The 23,664-nt window shown below is 57.3% G+C and overlaps 1 protein-coding gene and 1 non-coding gene across 4 annotated transcripts in view; both read right to left on the reverse strand.

Annotated features, from left to right (window-relative positions):
• Positions 1–23,664, reverse strand: part of VAC14 (VAC14 component of PIKFYVE complex) — a 57,708-nt gene that overhangs the window by 30,029 nt on the left and 4,015 nt on the right. For all 3 annotated transcript variants that reach the window (XR_007890553.1, XM_051629222.1, XM_051629223.1), the window contains exons 2-12: positions 22,885–23,035; positions 19,789–19,956; positions 18,894–18,956; positions 17,364–17,471; positions 16,176–16,285; positions 14,945–15,051; positions 14,691–14,825; positions 14,281–14,433; positions 9,919–9,979; positions 3,730–3,874; positions 3,387–3,452 (exon numbers count right to left, since the gene is read on the reverse strand). Coding sequence is in view for 2 of the 3 variants with exons in the window: in XM_051629222.1 (XP_051485182.1) it covers positions 3,387–3,452; positions 3,730–3,874; positions 9,919–9,979; positions 14,281–14,433; positions 14,691–14,825; positions 14,945–15,051; positions 16,176–16,285; positions 17,364–17,471; positions 18,894–18,956; positions 19,789–19,956; positions 22,885–23,035 (1,267 nt within the window). In the remaining variant the exon portion in view is untranslated. The remainder of the gene's footprint in view (positions 1–3,386; positions 3,453–3,729; positions 3,875–9,918; positions 9,980–14,280; positions 14,434–14,690; positions 14,826–14,944; positions 15,052–16,175; positions 16,286–17,363; positions 17,472–18,893; positions 18,957–19,788; positions 19,957–22,884; positions 23,036–23,664) is intronic.
• TRNAG-GCC (transfer RNA glycine (anticodon GCC)) lies at positions 10,738–10,808 on the reverse strand. The gene has a single exon. It is a non-coding gene; the product is annotated as a tRNA-Gly (tRNA).

Below are 23,664 nucleotides of genomic sequence, written 5' to 3' on the forward strand. Positions count from 1 at the left end.
ACACTTGGGGCCACCATCCAGCATAGACTTCCCCAGCAGTTCCTACAGGATCAGAAAACAGGACCAAGACCCTGGGCTGGACAAAAATCCCCCCTGGTGCCTCCCAGAGGATTCAGAGCCATCCCAGAGCTGTGTGCTGAGCTCCATCTCCAAGGTGCTGCTGGGATGCTCCAGTCAAGCTGCCTGTGACCAGCATCACTGAGGGCACAGCTGGATATCTCTCCAGCTTTGGAGAAGTGAAGGGGTGTCCCCCCAAGGCAGCCCTGGAGGTCACAAGCAGGAGGTGGATAAAGCAGCAGGGGCTGGATTTTCCAATTGCAAAAACACAGAGGGAAGAAGCAGCAGGAGGGATGGGTGCACCTAGAGGAAGAGGAGGAGCAGGTGGCTTTGAAGACCCAAGGTCTTCCAGCCGTGGGAAAGAGAGGCAGGGAGCTCCAGTTCCTGCTGCTTCCCTGCAGGATCTGGAGCAGGTTCCCAGACAGGGCTGGAGGAGAAGCAGGAGCACTTTGGTATGCGCAGCACATCCCTGCGCCGGAGCCAGCGGCTGCCTTTGTGCAACCAGGAGGCTGTAAGAAAGGAATATCCTCCTGTTGCCATGGCAACGGGCTGGCTGAGCTAGAAGCCAACCAGTCCCATCCCTCAGGAGCTGATCCCATCCCTCAGGAGCTGGTCCCATCCCTCAGGAGCCCCCAGGAGCACACGGGATGCAGTCGCTCCTAGGCGAGGCTGGGATCCCGACCAGCCAGGCTGGAGGAGCAGCCCCTTGAGGATGTTTTCCCAGCCCAGGTGGGGTTTCCAGGAAGGTTTCCCAGTGGTGATGGGACGTGGGGTGGTGTGTCCTTGCTCCTGTTAGTGTGGACTGGAAGGAGCAGGGAAAGCAGCACCGTGGTTGATGGGGGAAACCAGCCAAGGTCACAAACTAGTCCCTGCCCGGGGACAAAAAGCATCATGGACCAGGATGGTTGGGGGAGAAGGGGCAGGTCAGAGACAGAAGCTGTCATAAACAAGCAGCAATTTCTCCTCCCTGGGAAGAGAGAAGATTCCCCTCCTGCTTTGCCTCCAGAGCCTGGATTTTGAGGACACACGAAGCTGTTGGTCTCTCCCAGATCTAGGTCAGGTTAATTTGCTGCTCGTTCTGGTTGAACGGAGCCAGCTCTGCTGGGGGAAAAGCAGCTCCCGGCTGGGATCCACCTCTGGCCTGCAAAGCTCTGCCTGGATCTGCTCCTGGGGGAGGGCTTGGCCTCTTGGAGAAGAAGGGGAGGTGACCCCCAAACCTGCTGCAGGTCCCAGGGCAGCAGGATCTGGAGGACAGGGGAGCAGGAGGACAGGGGAGCAGGAGGACAGGGGAGCGGGACAGGCTGAGGCAGCAGCTCCTGGGGATGCAGGGAATGAGCTCCTGGAGATGTTGGCCTTGCTGGGATTTATGGAGAAGGTTCAAAAAAAACCCCTCAAGTACATGAAAAGTGACAAGATGAACACGCCTGAGCTCAGCAAAGGGGAAGCAAAACTGGGGATGTGACACCAAGGACAAGGTTATTCCCACCAAGGAGAAGATGGGAGGAACGAGATGCCACCAAGATGGAGAACAGGAGGGTTAAGTTCCACTAAGGCTGTGGGAAACCCTACAGCATTCCCAGGATCTGCAAGGGTGGTGGAGCAACCTGGAAGAGACCAGGAAAGCTGAGGATGCTGCTGGGTTCTTCCTCCAGCTCCTCCCTCCAACGTTTTAAAAACTAAACTCAAAACAAGTGAAGAGATGAACGTGCCCAAGAGCAGCAGGGGGTGGCCCAGGGCAGTGACACCAGGTATGTGACACCTGGGACAAGGTTATTCCCACCAAGGAGAAGCTGGGAATCCAGCTGAAGCAGATGCCACCATGAGAGAACAGGAAGGTTATGGGCTGCAAAACCCTTCACTTCCCCTCTGAAGTCCAAGGGGACCAAGAGCAGGGAGGCAAAACCCCACGGCATTCCCAGGATCAGCAAGGGTGGAAGAGCAACCTGCTGGGCACCAGGAAAGCCAAGGGTGCTTCTGGGTGCTTCCTCCTCTTCCCCATCTCCACTGCAGCTCCTCACATGCCCTGAGCTTTCCCCAGAGGACTTCACTCATCCCACTGGCTTCTCTTCCCCTCCCTCCAAACCTTCCAGCCACGGGCAGGAGAGGTAAGGATGGACAAGCAGAGACACACATGGTGTGAAAGCAAACTTGGGTGTCCCTCCCAACCAACCCCTCCCACCTCCACTGGTTGGAAAGACAAAAAGAATGAAAACCTACCAGGAATCTCCCCACATCCCAGGAACCCAGACCCCTTTTGCACAGCAACTTTCATCCTCTCACCTTGCCAAGACTTTTTATCCCACTCCCCCCTTCACAGCTTCTGGATTTCAGGCTGTGGTTGGGAGGGGATGGAGAGCAGAGGGATGGGAATGGGGTTGGGGGCTTCTCTTCTCCTCCCCAGGACCAAACCCTGCCCAGCTCCAGCTCCCACAGGCTCAAAGCAGCAGCAGATACAACCACAACCACCTCAAAGTGAGCTGCAACCTGACAGCTCCCTCTCCTGCCTCCTGATTTGGTCATTCCCATGTGTCTCTGCCATGGACATGGACACCCATGGGCCACCCATGTTTCTATTATCCAACCTAAACCTCCCCTGGTGCAACTTGAGGCCACCTCCTCTTGTCCTGTGGCTGGTCACTTGGGAGAAGAGACCAGCCCCCAGCTCACTGCACCACCCCAGGGTGTAACAGGACAGGGCCAAAAGACAAGAAAGATGCCAAAATGGAGACGACTGAAACCAGAGAAGGAAAGAGGAAACCAGTGGAGCACTGGGAAGGGAGCAGCCTGAGGGTGAGGAGAAGTGCACTAGGAGGACAAGGTGTGGGCAGGGGAGCAAAGTCTCACCCGTGGCTGCCTGATCTGCTTTGCTCACCTCCAAGCCAAGGGGTTTCCAGCCAACCTGGTGCCACCAGAGCATCTACTGCAGCCCCACCAGGCCAGGATGCTGCTGCATCTCCACAGAGCTGGTTGCAAGGCCCCAAATTGCCACTCACTGAGGATCTGACCAGGACCCAGCCCCACGGGTCAGACTCAGCTCTGGGAGCTGAAGTTCTCAGGAAAGGCAGAAAGGATTTTCAGGAGTTGGCTTTGAAGGATCAGCTCTCTGAGGTGGAGAGAAGAAGGTTTCTACACCCCAGCCTAACCAAGCCAGCAAGGCTTTCAGCCTGCAGGCTCTGCAAGAAGGTCTTCTCCAGTTCAGCCAACAGGGTTCACAGTCCCCAGCAGCAACACAAAATCCCCTGGTTCAACCTCCATAAAATTCCCAAGCCCAGCTAGATGCAGAGACAGGCAGGTCTCAGGAGAACTTCTGCAGCAGCTGCAGGACCCACCTCATCCGACTCATCCGAGAGGGTCCTCAGCAGGATGGGGAAGAGGCTGTCGGTGTGTCGGAACATCTGGAACCAGAAGGACAGATGGCATCAGTCCTGCAGGCCTGGTCACCTCCTGCCACACCACCCACCAACCCAGGAGGAGCTGCTGGAAACTCCACCAGCACGTTCCAGCCAGCTCTTCCTTAGGCTACTAGGTATCCAGCAGCCAAAGCTTTCTCAGACAAGGCAGGTGGACACTTGGTTGTGATGCCACCAAGGTTATGACAGCCTTTTGAAAGGCAAGGAGAAGGTTGGGGTGGACAAGCTCAGTCCCATGGAGGAAGCAGAAGGCCAGACCTACCTTACGAGGAGTCTTGATGTAGAGGTGGTAGAGCCACTTCAGGACTGCAATTCTGGTCATCATCCCAATGGACGTGTCGTGGAGGTGACAATCCAGCACCTGAACTATCCCATCCAGGTTCAGGGTCACCTGGATCCTCTCAGAGCTGCATGGAAAGGAGAGAGGCTGGTTCCTCTCCATGTCCAACTCACTCATCCCATGGTGGGGAGGTCTACACCATGCCAGAGGCTGCATCAAACATCTCAGCTCAAACCCTGAGAAACCTCAACCATCCCCTTGGCCTTCTCCTGCCCCTCTCAGCCTGGCCACCCACTTCTCTTACTCTGTGCATCCAGATCTGCTGATGGCAAACCCAACAACTGTGCTCATGTCTTCAAGAGTTCTGAAAGTCAGAAAACGAGCTCCAGGCTTCCAAGTGTCTGAGGTCAGGGCCAGGTGGGCCCACGTGGCACCATCATGAGGTGGGAAGGCACGAGGAGACACAGCCACACACCCACAACTTGCTTTGGAAACAAGAGGAATCTCCCAGGCTTCAAGGTTTATCACTTTTCCAAGCAGCTGGTGCCTACACATGCCAAGACACCTCCCTAGATGAGTCCAGAACTCTGTTGAGGAACTGGTATGTGCTGCAGCCACCAGGTTTGGGCTTCAAAGACTAGAGATCCATAAAGTGCATTCAGAAACCAACTCTAACACTTCCAGAGAACGTCAACTCATGTGTCCTCAGATACCACTGGTTGGGGCCAGGTGAGGACATCCAGCCTCTGGAATCCCAACAGAGTGGTGCTGGGGACTTTGGGTGGTGCCCTGGCTGGGAGTCTTTCTGGGATGTAGCTCCGTGCCTTGAGAACATCATCTTGTTCCCCAAAAGCCATCCCAAAAGATGAGGATAACCCTTGGTCATCAACCAGGGTTGAAAGCAAACAACTCCTGGAGGCTACCAGGACATTGGGTAACACCAACCAAGGGCTGGGGCAGCTCTGCTCTGGAGCCAGGCTGGGAGAGTTGGGGTGTTCAGGCTGGAGAAGAGAAGGCTCCAGGGAGACCTTAGAGCAGCTTCCAGTGCCTGAAGGGGCTCCAGGAAAGCTGGGGAGGGGCTTGGGACAAGGGCAGGGAGGGAGAGGACAAGGGGAAAGGGATGAAAACTGGAAGAGGGAGATTGAGGTGAGACATGAGGAGGAAATTCTTTGGTGTGAGGGTGGTGAGACTCTGGCCCAGGCTGCCCAGGGAAGCTGTGGCTGCCCCATCCCTGGCAGTGTTGAAGGGCAGGTTGGATGGGGCTTGGAGCAGCCTGGGCTGGTGGGAGGTGTCCCTGCCCGTGCAGGGGGGTTGGATCCAGATGATCTTGAAGGTCCCTTCCAACCCAAACCAGCCTGGCATTCCATGAAATGGCTCGTTGCTGTGCTGGCAGCAGTTCAGTGTCCTCCTCTGACTGTGCCACCCCACGTCCTGCCTCAGAGCAGCACAGACCTGGTGGATGTGACAGCATCGAGGCCACTTTCAAACCAGCCACCTTCAGGTGCCACTTCTCTGCCCCATCCTTTCAGCTGCTTCTTTCTGAAAACACCCCAAAAAGGGGGGGGGGTTTAGGCCCATCCTGCACGAGCAACATATGGTTTGGTGTGGAGGTGTCATGGGTTGAGGAGTGGTGCTCCTCATCCATCAGGAGCCCTCTGCTGGGTGGGTGACAGGCTGTTTGGCAGGAAAACCAGCTGGGATCTCCTGGGGTGCTTCTCCCTCTCCCAGACTCCCCGTCCTCTGGGTCCCTCATTCCCCTCCCTTCGGAGCGTTTGACCCTGGTTGGTTGTTTTGTGACATCAAAGAGCAACTTATTCCAGCTGGAAAAGCAACTTCAGCCCCCAGGATCTGCTCCATGAGGCACATCAAGCTGGTGGGTCCCTGCAGGGCTGGGAGGAGCTGCAGCCTCTTCCCCTCAGCCCCACCACGTGTGTCCTGGGCAAGATCAAATCCCAGGAAGCTGCAGCTCCTCTTGCAAACCTGCCCCTTGGGTTGGAGCCCAAAGCCTCCTTGATCCCCACCTGAGGATCCTTTCAGGGGGGGGGTTGATGGTGGAGAAGCACCTGGTTTTACTCAGCACAAAACCAGGGCAACCAGCCTGAAAGGTCTGTTGGGACACTGGGAGAACACGGGATCTGAGGTGTCCCCCACTCACCCCCTTTTCCCAGGCCTCCAAGCACCAGATTCCCAGGGGAATTCCCAGGGCAGGAGGCAGCAGGAGAGCCCAGGGAGGGGGGAGGAGCAGCAACCATGGGTGTGACCTTCATGCCATCTCCAGAGCCCGCCCAGCGCCGGCAGCTGCGCCAGGGCAGATGTCAGATGGAATCACTTCCATCTAACCCACTAGCCCAGATTCTTCTCTGGAGGACAAGCCAGGTCCTGGCACCACCTCCCTGGTTCTCCTGGGACAGCAAGGGCATGTTTCGAGGGCAGGCTGAGCCACCATGGGGGGGGCTCTTCACCCCAAGTTCCTGCACCCTTTGCTCCAGCTGAGTGGTGGGGCAGCAGAGCCACCCCCCAGCATCTGCCCCCCTATCTCAGAAGCATCCTCCAAGCAGAGGAACCAAGCTCATCTTCCCACTGTGTTCAACCCACACTGATGTTCTTCACCCTTCAGCAGCTCTTCTTCTCATTCCTCCCTCTTCTCCAAGACCTTCTGCCACCTCCCTCCTCAGCAGTCACCTCTTCTCTGCCAACTCCTGAGCTGTCATCTCTCTCCTGGCCTCCTGCCCAGCCCAGCTGCTTGCCTGACCCCATTTTCAGCCAAGGTTAAGGTCCAAGCCAAGCTCTAGCCTTGAGGTGACCTTGCCAAAGGCTGGAAACATCCAGGTCCTTTCATTGTGGTCCAAGTCCCCAGGGCAGCTCCCACAGGGGCTGGCAGCTGTGCTGCTCAACGGCCTCCAGCTGGTGGCCAGGAGGTCAACAGCTCCTCTCTGCTCCTGGTCCCATGAGATGTCACTTTCCTGTCCTCCATCACTCTTGGCTTCCTTCTGTGGTTTTCCAAGCCCTGGAAGTGGCTGCAGCACCGGTGGGAGATGTTCTCCTCATGATGTCTTGAGGCTGAGTGGAGGCAGAGGAGCCCAGCCTGAGGTTCTCTCCAACTCACCCACCCAACAGCACCGTGGCAGGAAGGAACAGACCCCATCACCTCACTCCAGACTGGAGAGGAGGGCCAGCAGGAGCCTCCCCCAGGAGGACACCTTGGACATGAAAGCTGTGGCAATGCAGACCCCACCTGCTGGAGAACAGGACTCCAAGGCAGGCTCAGTGCCTGAGCTCCAAACAAGCCTCCCTGCTGCCTTCAGCCAACCAGCCCCTGGGTGCTGGGGCACCCAACACCATCCCTGCCCTCCACCCAAGTCCTCATCACCTCCATGAGCTCCTCAGCTCTGGACACAGGGCTACAAGAACTTCCAGCGTGAGACAAGCAGCAATTTTAGCTCCACTAACCTTAACTACCACCTTCTGGAACCCAATGGAGATGCAGCCTCAAGGCAGTTCAGCCACGTGGCAGATGTTTGCCCTTCCACAGCAGAGCAGCTTTAGGTGTCCACACATTGCTGAACACCACCCAAAGAACCCTTCCTTACATCAGGAAGGGCCACAAAGGCTCTTCTGCAGCTCTCACACCCCTGGTCTAGCTCGGTGATGGATGGTGGTCCCATCACCCTTGTCCAACTGCCCCTGGCTCAGGCAGCCCTGCTGCCCACTGTGCCACCTGGCAGGGTGGTTGGGGAGTTGCCTCAACCCATCCAGGTCTTGCACTGAGACACTGATGGAGCTACAGCAGCCCAAAAGTCACTTCCCAGCTGGTTGGGTCCAGCGAGGCAGGACAAACATCTGCTCCTTCTCCTGGGCAGCTCAGGAGGCCTGGGTGCTGCTCCAGCTTCCACCTCCCCTTCCTGATTCAGGCTCACCCCAGGGATGGCAGCAGCAGCAGGGTCAGAAGGCCCCAGGAAGCCTCTAGTGCCTCTCAAACATGGTCCTGGGTCCACTTTCACTGATGGTTTCTGGAGAAGCTGGAAGCAGGGACCCCCACCTGCATGGGGAGCCCCCCAGCCCAGCACTGCTGGGCTCTCTTGGGAACCATCTCCTGTCTTGGCACAGACATGGTCCCCATCTCCTTGGGAATGCCACCAGGAAGCTGGCCATCCCCTGGCAGCACTTTGGAAGGCCAGCAGCACATTCCAGGAGCAGGATGGGCAGGTGTGTCAGTTCATGGCCATAAGAACAAGCCCAGAGTCCATCTAGAGAGAGTTCAGCCCTCATCACCTTCTTGGCTGGCATCTTCATGGAAAACATCCCTCTGCAGCCACGGGGCCAGAAGCTCCTCCAGACCTGCAGGGTGAGGTTCTCCTCCTCCTCTGGTGCTGCAGAGCTCTCCCTCTGCAGACACCTGAGTGTGGAGGGCAGGAGAAGCAGCCATGAGAGCTGGACACCAGGTCCTGCTCCAGGCCCTCCTCACCGGGGGAGGAAGGAACACAAACACCAGCAAAGAGTGACTTCATCTCCCAAGGCAGCTGCAGCTTCCTCCAGCCCTGGCTTCCCAGCTTCTCCAAGCCACTCCAGGCTTTCCTGTGGTCCTGGCTTGACACCCAGTGGGCACTGGGAGTGCAGGCAGCTCCCTGACCCAGCTCCAGGTGCCACCTCTCGCCCTCTTCTGGCTCCAAGGCCAGGCCAGGCAGCCTGAGCCACACCAGGAGCTCCAGGCAGGTGTCCAAGGCTCCTGTTGGCCACCTACAGCCCCCCAGCCTGGTGCCATCAACCCCACACCAGGTACCCCCTTGAAAATCTGCCAGGTCCTGACAATGGGGCAGCAAAGAGGGCATTGAAAGATGGAATCCTAAACTGGTTTGGGTTGGAAAGGACCTTCAAGATCATCTAGTCCCAACCCCCTGCATGGGCAGGGACACCTCCCACCAGCCCAGGTTGCTCCAAGCCCCATCCAACCTGCCCTTCAACACTGCCAGGGATGGGGCAGCCACAGCTTCCCTGGGCAACCTGGGCCAGGCTCTCACCACCCTCACACTCAAGAATTTCCTCCTCATGTCCAACCTCAATCTCCCTCTTCCAGTTTTCATCCCTTCCCCCTTGTCCTCTCCCTCCCTGCCCTTGTCCCAAGCCCCTCCCCAGCTTTCCCGTAGGTCCCATGGGATGGGAAAACAGGCTCTGGAGCAGGTAAAGCCCAGGATAAAACCTGGTGTCTCCTGTTTCAAAAGGCTTAGGAGGACTCAAGAAACAAGGCAGGTCCCACAGAGAAGGTGGGATGCAGCTGGAGCAACAAATCCTATTTTGGGAACCACCACAACCCATAAGTAGATGCACCAGCCCAAGAGAAGTGGTGGAAAACATGAGATCTGAGGGAAGGAAGCACAGGAGGGAAGGAAAGATGAGTGGTTAGAGAAGAGGGGTTTGTCCCCAGATCCACTGAGAGCTGGATGGGAGGACAAGTATTTGCAGGAGAGGTGATTGAGATGGGATGTTAGGAGAGACCTTGCTGGGCATGGAGCTGAGCAATGTCAGGGTGGCAGCAGAAGCTGCCCAGACCCCTCACCTCCAGCCCCAAGTGCAGCCCCCAGCCCCGTGCCAGGGGGGCTGCCAGGGCTGCAGTGTGGTCAGCATGACTCGTGCTCTCCAAGCTCTTCTCCCAGCCCCAGGTGATTCCTTCTCAAGAGGTCCATGCTCCTGGCAGAGCAGCCCACTGCTGCTCCTCTACCACCCTTCCTCTGCAAAGGCAGGAGGGAACCAAGTATCTCCTGGCCAAGCTAGAAGAGCCATGACCAAGTCAACCACCCCCTTTCCTTCCTTCACTCCTGCTTTTCAGCTGGGATGCCCAACCATGGGGGCTTGGAGACAAATGAGGTGCAGAACCCCAACTGTGCAGACACTGCCCCACCAGACCCCCCTGGGAGAATCTGCAAGGTCTCCTGGGGGTGTCAAACACCTCAGCTTACCATAAACCCAAGACATTTTGGTGCAAACACATCAGAGAGATGCAGTCACCTCCAAGGGCATCCCCAGTCACCCAACCCCACCCCAGGAGACCCCACCCGCTCTCCAACCCAGCCTGTCCTTCCCCACAGCTTTGACAGCATCTGCCAGTGGTGTGTGAACCCTGAGAAGTCTTCCCTTCTCCTCAAGCCCCTCTCTGAAGCAACAAACAGACCCTACCTGGTCATGGTGAGGACGCTGTTGTTGCTCAGGTTGGAGTCACCAGATGCATCCAGGGAACCTGGGAGAGACAGAAGGGGACATGGTGAGTGGGATGGCAGGGAAGGTGGAGAGCAGGACTAGGAGAGGCTGAAGAGTTGCAGGACCTTCTGCAAAGACATCACCAGGGGTCTGGAAACCCTGAGGATCCCTTCTGCCTGCACTGAGCTTGTTGTGCTCCTTGTGGAGCTCTTCTCCACTGCCAGAGGTACCAGGTGGAGCTGGACACAGGCTGCTTCAGACCTCAGTTCTCCTCCTCTGTGACGGAGGCTCCTTCTCGTGGCTCCTTCAAGAAGGAGCTCAGAACTTCAGAGCTGCCTCCCACTGCCTGCATTTCAACTCCTGGAGATCCCCCCACAAGGATGGGAAAGGCTGAATCCCACCCAGGACAGCTCCAGCTGGACAGCAGGACTCAGGGTGAAAGCCAAACAACCCAAGCAGCTTCCCAACCTGTGCTCCCTGCTACAACTGGGGCTTCCAAGCCTGGTGACCAAGAACTTGACTCCTCATGCCCCCTTGTGCCAACTGCCTCAACTCACAGCCCCACAACAGGCCCAGCAGCACCAGCAGGGAGCAGAGTTGGGAGCTGGAGCTGCCAGAGCCTCAGGGCTTGTCTGCTCCTGCCTGCTTGGAGGGGCAGCCCCAGCCTGAAAGGCTCCCTTGGGGGGCACCCCGGCTTCCAGGGATGTGTTAAAGCTCTTCCGCGGTAGGTTTGGAATAAAAGGAGGTGCTCTGGGAGCAGCTGCAGCGCTGCACGTTTCCCTTCCAAAAAGGATGTGCTGCATTGGCCGGGAATCGAACCCGGGCCTCCCGCGTGGCAGGCGAGAATTCTACCACTGAACCACCAATGCTGCGCTGTGCCCTGCATGTATGTGTGTGTGTGTGCCCTGCGTGTGTGTGTGTGTGTGCTCTGCATATGTGTGTGTGTGCCCTGCGTGTGTGTGTGTGCCCTGCGTGTGCCCTGTGTGTGTGCTCTGCATATGTGTGTGTGTGCCCTGCGTGTGTGTGTGCCCTGCGTGTGTGTGTGTGCGTGTGTGCGCCCTGCGTGTGCCCTGTGTGTGTGCTCTGCATATGTGTGTGTGTGCCCTGCGTGTGTGTGTGCCCTGCGTGTGTGTGTGTGCCCTGCGTGTGTGCGTGTGCCCTGCGTGTGTGCCCTGCGTGTGTGCGTGTGTGCCCTGCGTGTGTGCGTGTGTGCCCTGCGTGTGTGCCCTGCGTGTGTGCCCTGCGTGTGCCCTGTGCCCTGTGTGTGTGTGCCCTGCGTGTGCCCTGTGCCCTGCGTGTGTGTGCCCTGTGCCCTACGTGTGTGTGTGTGTGCCCTGCGTGTGTGTGTGCCCTGTGCCCTACGTGTGTGTGTGTGTGCCCTGCGTGTGTGTGTGCCCTGTGCCCTACGTGTGTGTGTGTGTGCCCTGCGTGTGTGCCCTGCGTGTGTGCCCTGCGTGTGCCCTGTGCCCTGTGTGTGTGTGTGCCCTGCGTGTGCCCTGTGCCCTGCGTGTGTGTGCCCTGTGCCCTACGTGTGTGTGTGTGTGCCCTGCGTGTGTGTGTGCCCTGTGCCCTACGTGTGTGTGTGTGTGCCCTGCGTGTGCCCTGTGTGTGCCCTGCGTGTGCCCTGTGTGTGCCCTGCGTGTGTGCGTGTGTGCCCTGCGTGTGCCCTGTGCCCTGCGTGTGTGTGTGTGCCCTGCGTGTGCCCTGTGCCCTGCGTGTGTGTGTGCCCTGTGCCCTACGTGTGTGTGTGCCCTGTGCCCTACGTGTGTGTGTGTGTGCCCTGCGTGTGTGTGTGTGTGCCCTGCGTGTGTGTGTGCCCTGTGCCCTACGTGTGTGTGTGTGTGCCCTACGTGTGTGTGTGTGTGCCCTGCGTGTGCCCTGTGTGTGCCCTGCATGTGTGTGTGTGCCTCGTGCCCTGCATGTGTGTATGCCCTGCATGTGCCCTGTGCCCTGCGTGTGCCCTGTGCCCTGCTTGTGTGTGTGTGTGCCCTGCGTGTGCCCTGCGTGTGTGCCCTGCATGTGTGTGCGTGCCCCGTGCCCTGCCTGTGTGTGTGCCCTCATGTGCCCTGCATTGGCCCTGTGCCCTGCCTGTGTGTGTGTGTGCCCTGTGTGTGCCCTGCATTGGCCCTGTGCCCTGCCTGTGTGTGTGTGTGCCCTGTGTGTGCCCTGCATTGGCCCTGTGCCCTGCCTGTGTGTGTGTGCGCCCTGTGTGTGCCCTGCATTGGCCCTGTGCCCTGCCTGTGTGTGTGTGTGCCCTGTGTGTGCCCTGCATTGGCCCTGTGCCCTGCCTGTGTGTGTGCCCTGTGTGTGCCCTGCATTGGCCCTGTGCCCTGCCTGTGTGTGTGTGTGCCCTGTGTGTGCCCTGCATGGGCCCTGTGCCCTGCCTGTGTGTGTGTGTGCCCTGTGTGTGCCCTGCATGGGCCCTGTGCCCTGCCTGTGTGTGTGCCCTGCCTGTGTGTGTGTCCTGTGTGAGTGCCCTGTGTGTGTATGTGTGCCCCGTGTGTGCCCTGTGTGCCCCTGCCTGTGTGTGCCCTGCTTGTGTGTGTATGTCTCCTGCGTGCACCCTGCATGGGCCCTGTGCCCTGCCTGTGTGTGTATGCATGTGTGTGTGCCCTGTGTGTGCCCCTGCCTGTGTGTGCCCTGTGTGTGCCCTGCCTGTGTGTGCCCCTGCCTGCCTGCACTCACTTCTGCCTGCACCTCTCACCTTCCTGCACCCCTGCCCCCCCAGCTGCCTGCACACCCCCTGCCTGCTGCCTTGCACCTCTTACCTGCCTGCACACCACCCCCCCCAGCTGCCTGCACACCCCCTGCCTGCTGCCTTGCACCTCTTACCTGCCTGCACACCACCCCCCCAGCTGCCTGCACACCCCCTGCCTGCTGCCTTGCACCTCTTACCTGCCTGCACACCACCCCCCCCAGCTGCCTGCACACCCCCTGCCTGCTGCTTTGCACCTCTTACCTGCCTGCACCCCCCTACAGCCTTTCAATTCCCACCTTCTAGCTCCCCCTCGCGACAGGATTCCCAAGCAGCAGCAGCCAGGCTGGAGCTGCAGCCCGAGGGATGAGGAGGACCAGCTCCCAGGATTCCCACCTTTCACCAGCCTGGACAAGAAAGAGGTGCCAGAAGCAGCAGCTCAGCACCCCAGGGGGGTTGGGAGGCCAAACCCACCGCTGGCTGCAGGTGTGGGTCCACCAGGACCCCCTCTCCATTTAGTTTCTTCCCACTTGATCCCTCTTCCAGGCTTGCAACCTTCTGCCTTTTCTACTCTGGAAATGTTAGGACTGGGACAACACCCACATGATGGTCCCAGGAGCACCATGAATTTGGAAAGGACCCAAAGTCCTTCTCCTTCCTGTTCTCTGTCCTTGCTCAAGGCAGACACTCTCCACACAGGTGGGTGATGCTCTCCAGGACTAACACAGCTCTCTGAGCCCTGCTCAGGGTGGTGGCACCTCCTGCCAAAGCTGCCACTGCAGGATGGGTGGGCTGAGCTCCTCCCAGGTTATGCAGCAGGTGCTCAATGTTCAACTTGAAATCACAGAACAATTTGGGCTGGAATAAACCTTTAGGATCATCAGGTCCAACTGTTTCCCAGCCCTGCCAAGGCCACCACTGCCCCATGTCCCTCAGGACCACATCTACAGGGCTTGGAAACCCCTCCAGGGATGGGGACTCCACCCCTGCCCTGGGCAGCCTGGGCCTGACAACCCTTTGGAGGAAGAAATTGTTCCCAAGACCCAACCTAAATCTCCCCTGGGCAACTTGGGGCCATTTCCTCTTGTCCCATCACTTGTTCCTGGGGAGCAGAGACCAACCCCCCTGGCTCCAACCTCCTCTCAGGCAGCTGCAGAGCCAGCAGGTCTCCCCTCAGCCTCCTTGTCTCCAGGCTGGACACCCCCAGCTCCCTCAGCTGCTCCTGCTCAGACTTGTGCTCCAGCCCCTTCCCCAGAACTGACCCTAGGATTCAAGGTGTCTCCTCAGCAGTGCCCAGCACAGGGGATGGTCACTGCCCTGGTCCTGCTGGCCACACCAGTGCTGACATAAGTCAAATGATATCTTCCAGGTCAACTTCATGACCGAGTTGAAGGGACACACGGTGAGGGATGTGGATGCTCCCCAGGGAAGGCAGCACCTAAGCAGGGCTTGGTTTCCAGGTTGGAGCAGCAACCCAGCACCAAACCTGTCTGTCTCAGCAGAGCTTCTCCAGTGAAACAGGCCTCCAAGGCTCAAAGAAAGCACAGAGGTTGCCCCAGGACACCAAACCAGCTCAAAAACTTCTCCTGAAGACCTTCCCTTGACCTTCTTCACACCTCTAATGACTGAGACCAAGAGGGACTCACCGCTGGACGCTGCCTCTGGTTTGGAGAGGGATTCCTCTGAGGTGGGTTCTGCTGGCAGGGTCAGCAACTGCTTGGCCTCATCCATTTCATCATCCTCTGGGATGACCAGCTTCATCAGGCTCTGGTTGCACACGTTTGCCACCTCCTTGATATCTGAGAGGAGGCAGGGTAAGGAACACAATCCCACACACAACTGGATCTGGCCAGCCATGGAGAAACCACCACAGACCCAGCCCAGCTCCTGCAACCCCCCTCACATCCAAACCACCAAGGTGGCTTTTAGGACTTGGTGGGATGACTTCTCCTGGCCCTCTCCAGCCGTGCAGCTGGCCCTGCACTTCAGGGGCAGGGCAGAGGTGATTCCCTGGGGGTTGCAGGGCCAGGAGCAGGTTGGGAAGCCCCAAGGATACTCTTCTTGCGGTCGTCGTAGGAGAGGCAGGGCAGGACAGCGGTGAGGATCCCGGAGGAGTAAGGCAGCATCACCCTGCCAGCCAGCTGGATGAACTCCCTCATCCAGCACATGGCTGTCAGCTGGATCAGGTCATCTAGAAGACACAGGACAAGGAGAGGTGAGGGAAAGGAGAGCACTGGCAGCTGAGCAACCTCCCCAGAGCCACCTGTGAGCTCAGCCCTGGAAGGGGCTGCTCCAGCTCCTGGCACTCACCTGCTGCCTGGCAGTGGATCACCAGGATATTGGCCATCTCTGCAAACTTGACACTGGAGGGGTTCTTCTTGATCTCCTTGAGGAACTCCCCGAGAGCCACCTCACACCTGCAGAGAGGCAGAGCAGCTGGTCAGCACCCTGACACCTCGGATGGAGAAGTTCCAGAGAGCAGTGTCCTACCTGGGCACACAAGAGGATCCTGGTGGCACAGCACCTGTACCTCCAGGCAAGGGCAGGAAGAACCAGAACAACTCCCCAGGGGCTCTGTTGAGCTTGAGGTGAGCCTGGGTGGACTCCTCAGAGAGGAGCAGAGGGCAGATGATCCCCCTTGTTCCTCACCATGTGGACACAGGGAAAACAAAGAAGCTGAGAGGATCTGGTAGGGCTTGGCAGCAGGACAGACCCAGGCCAGTCCCACCAAATACTTATGTCCTACAAAACAGGTCTAGTCTGTCTCCTAGAACATGGAGCCAAGATCCTCTGACCTTCTGAGAACACCCAGCCACTCCTCTGAATCACAGAATTGTCAGGGTTGGAAGGGACCTCTGGAGATCATCTAGTCCATCCCCCCTTGCTAGAGCAGGATTGTCTGGAGCACGTTCCATGGGACTGGAATAACTTGGAATATCTTCAGAGGAGACTCCACACCCTCCCTATGCAGCCTGTCCCAGGGCTCTGTCACCCTCACAGCAGGTTTCTCCTCATGTTGAGATGGAACCTCCTGTGTTCCAGCTGGTGCCCATTGCCCTTTGTCCTGTCACTGAGAACTACTGAACAGAGTCTGGCTCTATCCTCCTGACACCCACCCTGAGATACTTCTAGACAAGGTCTTCTCTTCTCCAGGCTACACAGTCCCAGCTCTCTCAGCCTCTCCTCCTAAGAGAGATGCTCCAGTCCCCCAAATCACCTTCACTGTCCTCCTCAAACTGTCCCTCAGTCCTGAGAGCACCAACAGTTGCTCCTCCCCTGCACCCAGCAGGGCTGATGTTCTCCCCTCCTGAGGGCCCAGCTCCCACATCAGGCACAAGGTCTGAGCCAAAACAGTTTGTCCCCCAGCCCAAACAAGCCCCTGTGTCCCCACCCACCAGCCACAACAAGCCATGGAAGCCAAGGACACTTCCCACCCCCACCAGGCACACAGGGTTTCCCTGCAGTGACACTAAGGAGCTGCAAACCCATGAAGAGGGTGATGGGCAGACAAGGAGGAAGATGGACCAGCCTCCACACTCACATTTTCCTTATCTCCTTGCTGTTGTCTCCCAGGATCTGGAAGAGCCCATCCAGGATTTCTGGCAGGTAATCCAAGAGGTTGATGTCAGGCACAGACTCTAAGACCAGGATCTAGCTCAGGGAAGGAATAAAAAAAGAAGAGAGGTGAGTTGTGGAGACACGACCACCACCAGCACACATCTGGTGTGATGCTGAAGAATTCAGAGCTGAGCATGGCCACCTGTGTGGGAGAGGACAAGAGGACAGCATGGAGCTGCCCAGCTCAGAAAGAAGCCAGAGCAACAACCCTCCATCATTGCTGGGTGATGGAAAGCAGCCTGGCACAGTCCCCTGGGAGACCATGACCTCCAGACCACAGTGTAGCTATTGACATGAGCAAGACTTTGACTTGATCTTCTGACCCAGTCCTGGACCAGGTTGGCAGAAGTGCACTATGATGTCTCTACAACAGTGAGCTGGGATTTTAAAGAAACAACTGAAGAATTCTGCAATCCCAAACACAAACACAGGTTGGGTGGAGATGGGATCAAAAACAGCTCTGAGGAGAAAGACTTGGAGGTGATGGTGGATGAGAAGGTCACCATGAGCTAGAACTGTACACTGGAGCCCAGAAACCACCCGTGTCCTGGGCTGTGTCACCAGAAGCATGACCAGCAGGGCCTAGGAGGGGATTGTCCCCTTTTCTGCTCTGGTGAGACCCCCCCTGCAGGGCTGGGGCCAATTCTGGAGCCCCAACACAAGAAGGACATGGAGCTGTTGGAGTGAGTCCAGAGGAGGCCACAGAGATGATGGGAGGGCTGGAGCAGCTCTGCTCTGGAGCCAGGCTGGGAGAGTTGGGGTGTTCAGCCTGGAGAAGAGAAGGCTCCAGGGAGACCTTAGAGCACCTTCCAGGGCCTGAAGGGGCTCCAGGAAAGCTGGGGAGGGGCTTGGGACAAGGGCAGGGAGGGAGAGGACAAGGGGGGATGGATTAAAACTGGAAGAGGGAGATTTAGGTTGGACATAAGGAGGAAATTCTTTGGTATGAGGGTGATCTTGAAGGTCCCTTCCAACCCAAACCAGTCTGGCATTTGATGAAAAAAAACCAACCCAAGTAAATTCCCACATCTGCTGTTTGCCCAGCCAGGGGTGCTGGTGGGTCCTGGTGTTCAGGAGCTGGCAGGGGTGGATGGGCAGGGCTGTGGGTACCCACCCAGGAGATGATGAACTGGCGGGCGTACTGGTTGTTGGAGTAAATCCTCTCGCGCAGCAGCGGGATGAAGCCCACCAGGTCAAACTGGTTGCTCTCTGTCACAATGTCCTGCAGAGCCCAAGCAGAAGGTGTCAGGAGGGACAAGCCACCACCCCCCCCCGCCCCACCCAGCCACCCCCACCCAGCCATTTTTTCTTAAGGCACATGACAGGAAAGAGCTGAGCTGGAGCACGGGGCTCCCACGGGGCTGGGAGAGCTGGGGATGAGCAATCACGGGGTTTGCTCAGGCAAGGAGCCAGGAATTCCCCTGCCCAAGGGGGAGCAGGGACTGCTGGAGCAGGACCTGGACAAGGAGGTCTAAGCCAGCTCAGCTGAGCAGGAGGAAGGTGGGGAGCACTTGGGATTCATGGCTCAGTGGTGTGTTGCACACATGAGCAAGCAGCTGTGATGTAACCAGGGGTGTCAGGGGATGGAGAGTCACCCTGGCTTCCTCTTCAGGCCCTTCCTACACTCCTGGTGGGTCTCCCTGCATGGCTGAGCCTCTGGAACCAGGCTGAGCTACCAGGGGTAGGGGCAGGACCTGTCAGGCAGACACTGACCTGCAGAAAGGGAACTAGAGGGTGCATGCAAGCAAAAGCCCCATGGCAGAGCAGGGATGGGAAGTGAAACCATCCCCACCAGCAGCAGAGCAGCTCCAGCCCCAGCCCTGAGTGCTTAGGGAAGGGGAGAGACTTTGTCACTCTCTGTCACTTGAGGGAAGACCTGCTGGCTCTGCAACTGAGCTGGGGAAGAGGCTGGAGCACAAGGCTGAGCAGGAGCAGCTGAGGGAGCTGGGGGTGTCCAGCCTGGAGACAAGGAGGTGAGGGGAGACCTGCTGGCTCTGCAGCTGCCTGAGAGGAGGTTGGAGCCAGGGGGGTTGGTCTCTGCTCCCAAGGAACCAGTGATGGGACAAGAGGAAACGGCCTCAAGTTGCCCAGGGGAAGTTTAGGTTGGATCTTAGGAGCAATTTTTTCCCCCAAAGGGTTGTCAGGCCCTGGCTCAGGCTGCCTAGGGCAGGGGTGGTGTCCCCATCCCTGGAGGGGTTTCCAAGCCCTGTAGATGTGGTGCTGAGGGACATGGGGCAGTGGTGGCCTTGGCAGGGCTGAGGAAACAGTTGATGATCTTATAGGTCCTCAGGGCTGAGGACCTGATCATCTTAAAGGTCTTTTACAAGCAAAACAATCATGTGATTCTCTGAAAAGCAGAGGAACTGCCCTTCTGCTGCCTGGGATGGGGCTGCAACCCTGCTCAGACTAAAACCTCTCTTCCCTAAGTCCCCAGAGCTCAGCACACGTGTCACACTGTGATGACCTCCCAGCTCCTCAACCCAACTGCCTGAGGTGGCCACCAGACCCTTGATCAGGGTATGGTCAGTGAAAGAAACAAATGCTTTGAGAGCAACCCCAGGGCTGAGCTGGGATGGTTTTAGCAGCTGCAGCCTTGAGGACCAACATGTCCCCTGCCTGCACCAAGGTCCCTCAGGGAAAGTACCTTGAGAAGCCGATCGAGGAGCTCAGAACCACTTTTGACATTGGGGTCAGGATCAGCAGCCAACTGTGAAGGACAGAGACAAGAGCCAGTGCAGCAGTGGGTCCCAGCTCTGCTCCCTGCTCTGCAGCAGAGCAGGCTCATGGGACTGCTGTTCTCCTCTGGCACTACGAGGATGGACACAGAGAAGCCCCTTTATCTCCAGCTCCTCGTCAGGCTCCAACAAATTGTCCTGAGAGACTTTCCAAGGGGTGGTATCAAACACCCATCACCTCCCCCAGCTGGGCAGGTTTTCCCCATGCTCTGAAGCAGCAGAGAAAGACAAGCTTCCAGTGACAAGCTGCACAAGATAGACATGGTCTACAGACCCCACAAAGCCATGGTGCTGTGGAGCCACCTCACCTGCAGCAGTGCTGTCAGCCTCATTGCCTAATGCCACCCGATGAGGAGCAGGTAAACACATGCTGGAGGTGAGAAAAGGTACCTTCAAAGTCATCTCCAACACCCACATCATCAGTGGCCACTGTGTTATTGCAGAAACTGCTCCTGCAGACCTGCCTGGGTCAAAGTGAACCAGCTTACGTGGAAAGAAAGAAAAGGGATTTTTGGGTTCAGATCCAAAACAACCCATGGTAAAAAAAAGTGGGTGACCTACAGCAGCACCAAGGGCTGCAGCTCTGGTGGGGCTGGCTTGGCTGCTCCCAGGTGGATCTAAAAAGCTTTGGCAAAATAGGATATAGTCTGAAGAGCTACCAAACTACAACCTCTTCCTGCAGAGCTGGTTGGAAAGAAACTCTTGGTCTGTATTTGACCTGGAGAAGATGAGGACTAGGAGACAAGCCTTACTTCTCCAGGGTGTGAAGTAAAAGTTGGTGGGTGTTGAGAGGAGATTTCTCACCTTGCTGAGGCCATCAAAGAGCACGTTGAAGTGTGGGAGGACAGAGCCCCTGGCCACCTTGACGATGTTGTAGAGGGCCTCACAAGCGTAGTAGCGCAAGCGGCTGTCGGCATCGTTGAAGCACGTCAGGACGGGCTCGATCAGCTCCTTCAGGTAGAGCCCAGAGTCCTGGGGGGGAAGGAGGACACTGGTTACTTGAGGATCATGCCACAGGGAGAAGGAAGAGATGGTGCTGCCCTGGAATATATTGTAAAAATCCAGGTATGTGATGGCTTAGTGCACCTCGTCTAGGTGGGATTTCTTCACAGAGTGGTGGGGGTTGGAAGGGACCTCTGGAGATCATCTGGTCCAACCCCCCTGCTAAAGAAGGGTCACCTAGAGCAGATCCCACAGGAATATGTCCAGGTGGGTTTGGAATGCCTCCAGAGAAGGAGACTCCACAGCCTCCCTGGGCAGCCTGTCCCAGGGCTCTCACCCTCAGAGCAAAGAAGTGTTTTCTCATGTTTAGGTTGAACCTCCTGTGCTCCAGTTTGTGCCCTTTGCCCCTGCTCATGGATTTTGAATTTCATGCTCAGAATTATGGAATCTCATTACCCAGGGACAGTGGCAGCCAGCTGAGCAAGCTGAGAAAATGCTTCAAGGAGTCTACACACCAGGAGCTTGAAGTGATTGCTGTAGGTGGCTCCAACTCCCAGAGATGTGCAAGAAGTTTGAGCAGTTCCTCAAGCACTCAAGGGCTTTTGAAAGCAAGAAGGGCTGATTCTTGCTTGAGACCTTGGCCCAGGTTGCCCAGGGAAGCTGTGGCTGCCCCATCCCTGGCAGTGTTGAAGGGCAGGTTGGATGGGGCTTGGAACAGCCTGGGCTGGTGGGAGGTGACCCTGCCCATGCAGGAGGTTGGATCTAGATGATCTCGAAGGTCCTTCCAACCCAAACCAGTCTGGGATTCTATGATTCATCTCTGCTGGAAACTGGCCCATGGAGAAGTCCCTCCCTGCCTCCCTCTGCCCTGCAGATGCCCAGCAGAGCCCATGCTCACCAGCCAGCTGGGATTTATCCCACTCCACCAGCTGGTGCCTAAACCCACCAAGGTTTCCAGGACCAGGGAGAACATCCCACACAACAACAGACCAAGCTCACCTGCACTTTCAGTTAAGCAACGAAGCCCCTTAGTATGTTGAGCTGCTCTTGGTCATGCCAGGAGCTGGCAGCACAGGGGAACTGGAGATCCAGCCTCCAGAAATGCAAGGTAACCAGCAGTCCCCACAGCACCTTCCTGCCTTCTTGTCTCCAGAAACATCAGCTCAGCTGTGGTCCCAACTACCAGAAGAAGCCTCAGGCTGTTTACAGAAAAGGAGCTACCACAGCTGGTGGAGTCACACTGGACACATCTCAGATGAAGTGACTGCAGGGCTCTGATCTCCAGGGAGGAGTCATTTTACAGGCTTAAGTTTGTCCTCCTGCACTAGGGAAAAGCCACTCTAGGCTGGACTTGCCTCTGCCTGCAGCAAGTACAGTCATGGATGAGGCTGCTCCCCTGCCCAGAAGAATTGCTTAAGGAGACACTGGCACAGCAGGAACTTCAGACAAACCCAGAGGTGGAGGTTGGCTTGTTTTGAAGTTAAGAACCCCTAATTTGGAGAAACAGGATGGCACTTGCCCAGTGGCTAGTAAGGGAGATGGTAAGAAAATCAGAGAATCATAGAATGGTGAAGGTTGGAAGGGACCTTAAAGCTCTTCTAGATCCAACCCCCTGCATGGGCAGGGACACCTCCCACCAGCCCAGGTTGCTCCAAGCCCCATCCAACCTGCCCTTCAACACTGCCAGGGATGGGGCAGCCACAGCTTCCCTGGGCAACCTGGGCCAGGGTCTCACACCCTCACAGCAAAGAATTTCCTCCTCAACCTAAATCTCCCCTCTTCCAGTTTAAAACCATCACTCCTTGTCCTTTCACTGCCCTCTCTGGTGAAAAGCCCCTCTCTAGATTTCCTGGAGCCCCTTCAGGCACTGGAGGAAAATGAACAATGGGCAAACCAGCAGATGAAAGAGCTGAACCCTGAGTTGTCCCAGTGTCCCTCAAGGCCACCCCAAAGCAACTCCTGCACCCCCCAGCTCCACCAGCAGCCCTGCCAGCACAACCAGCCCATCCCCACACCATGCAGGAGGGGGAGGGGGATGAGGTGGCTCTGCCCATCCCAGGAGGGCTCTGCAAGGAGACCCTGCCTCTCCACAAGAGGACAAAAGCAGCAGCACTGCCCAGTAGCCCCCTGGCCACCAGTGTGGAGTGTAAAAGCCACCAGGCCTCAAAGCAACCACTCAGACCAGTCACGCCTCTCGTTAGAAGGGGAATCAGTGAATTCAAACCTGCCTCGAGGCTCTTGCACCAAGCAGAGCCTGCTCTTCCCAAGCCCTCTGCTTTCCTTGATGTCCACTTCCCTACAGCCCAAAACTCCTCCCTTCCCTTGGAGGCACCTTCAAAAACCAGCCACGTGCTTTGACTCCAAAGCCCCAGGAAGCTGCAGTGTCTGTGCTCCCCTCCACAGGGACCTGGATGCTCTGGCACAGCCCTGGAGGCAACTTGCTGAGTTTGTTCTTGCTAACAAGAGGGAAGTTCTAGAGCAAGACCTTCATTGGGCCAGAAATCAGCCAGCTTAACATCTCAACATAACACCTCCAGAGCCACAGAGGGAGAGGGAAGGGCTGGACATCTTCTCAGCTTTATTAACTCACATCAGTACTCGAGTCTGGTGCAGCTCCTGGAGACAGGGGATGGGACAGATGCCTCCCAGATCACACCCAGGGAGCTGCCAAGATGTGACCCAGGCCAGAAAGAGCTGCAGTGATGGGACAGATGCCCCCAAATCACACCCAAGGACCTGCCAAGATGTGACCCAGGCCAGAAAGAGCCACCAAGACTTGGCTGGGTGGGATGGGAGGGGAACTCAACCACCACCCAGCCACATGCTGCAAGGCAGGGTGGGATCTGAGAGGGGGGACACCAGCCCCAAGCATCCCCATCTCTCTGCCCCAGGAGGAGCTGCTGCTCTCCCACCACAGCCCTCAGAAGCCCAAAGAACAACCTCCCCCCCAAGACCCACCTTGCCCAGGGCGATGGAACAAGCGGCCAGGCCGATGAGTCCCCCCTTGCGGCTGTGGGGGTGCTGGGACAGGGCAAACTCCTGGGACAGGATCTGGATGACATGCTTGATCTGGGAGGTGTTGTTCTGAGCCACAAACTCTCTCACCAGCCTGGGGAGAGAAGACAAAAGCACTTGGAGGGGGGGAGTGGTGAGGCCCCAGGCACACGCGGGGGAGCTCAGCTCTCCGTGACTGTGAGAAACAGGGACCTTTTTGGCCATGAGAAACACCAAAGAGGTACCAAAATGGGGAACCCACATAGGAAACCAGAGCTCTCCCCTCCTCCTGCTTCCTCCCAGCCTCCTACACCATTCCTGCACCCTCCCAGCCCAGGAGGGACTCTCAAAACCAGCTCACCAGGGCTGGACGCCTGCAGAGAAGTCGCCAGGTCTTCAGAGCACCTTCTCCAAGGAGACAAGCTGCAAGGACCTTTCAGCCCTGGCACAGCAGCACCAGCCAGCAGCAGAGAACCCCTCAGCACACACCAGACCCACAGCCAGGGCCAAATTTTGGCTGTTTCCAGCCCCCCACACATCACTTCCACAGATATGCCATCTATCCCTCATGTTCTCACACAGCATAAACCTCAAACCTTCAGGTTCAAACCTGTAGGACAAGGGGAAACGGCCTCAAATCGTGCCAGGGGAGGTTTAGGTTGGATTTTAAGAACCGTTTTCTTTACTGAAAAGCTTGTCAAGCTTTGGAACAGGCTGCCCAGGGCAGTGGTGGAGCCACCATCC

This window comes from Apus apus, chromosome 11 (genome assembly GCF_020740795.1).
Source record: "Apus apus isolate bApuApu2 chromosome 11, bApuApu2.pri.cur, whole genome shotgun sequence".
Lineage (NCBI taxonomy): Eukaryota > Metazoa > Chordata > Aves > Apodiformes > Apodidae > Apus > Apus apus.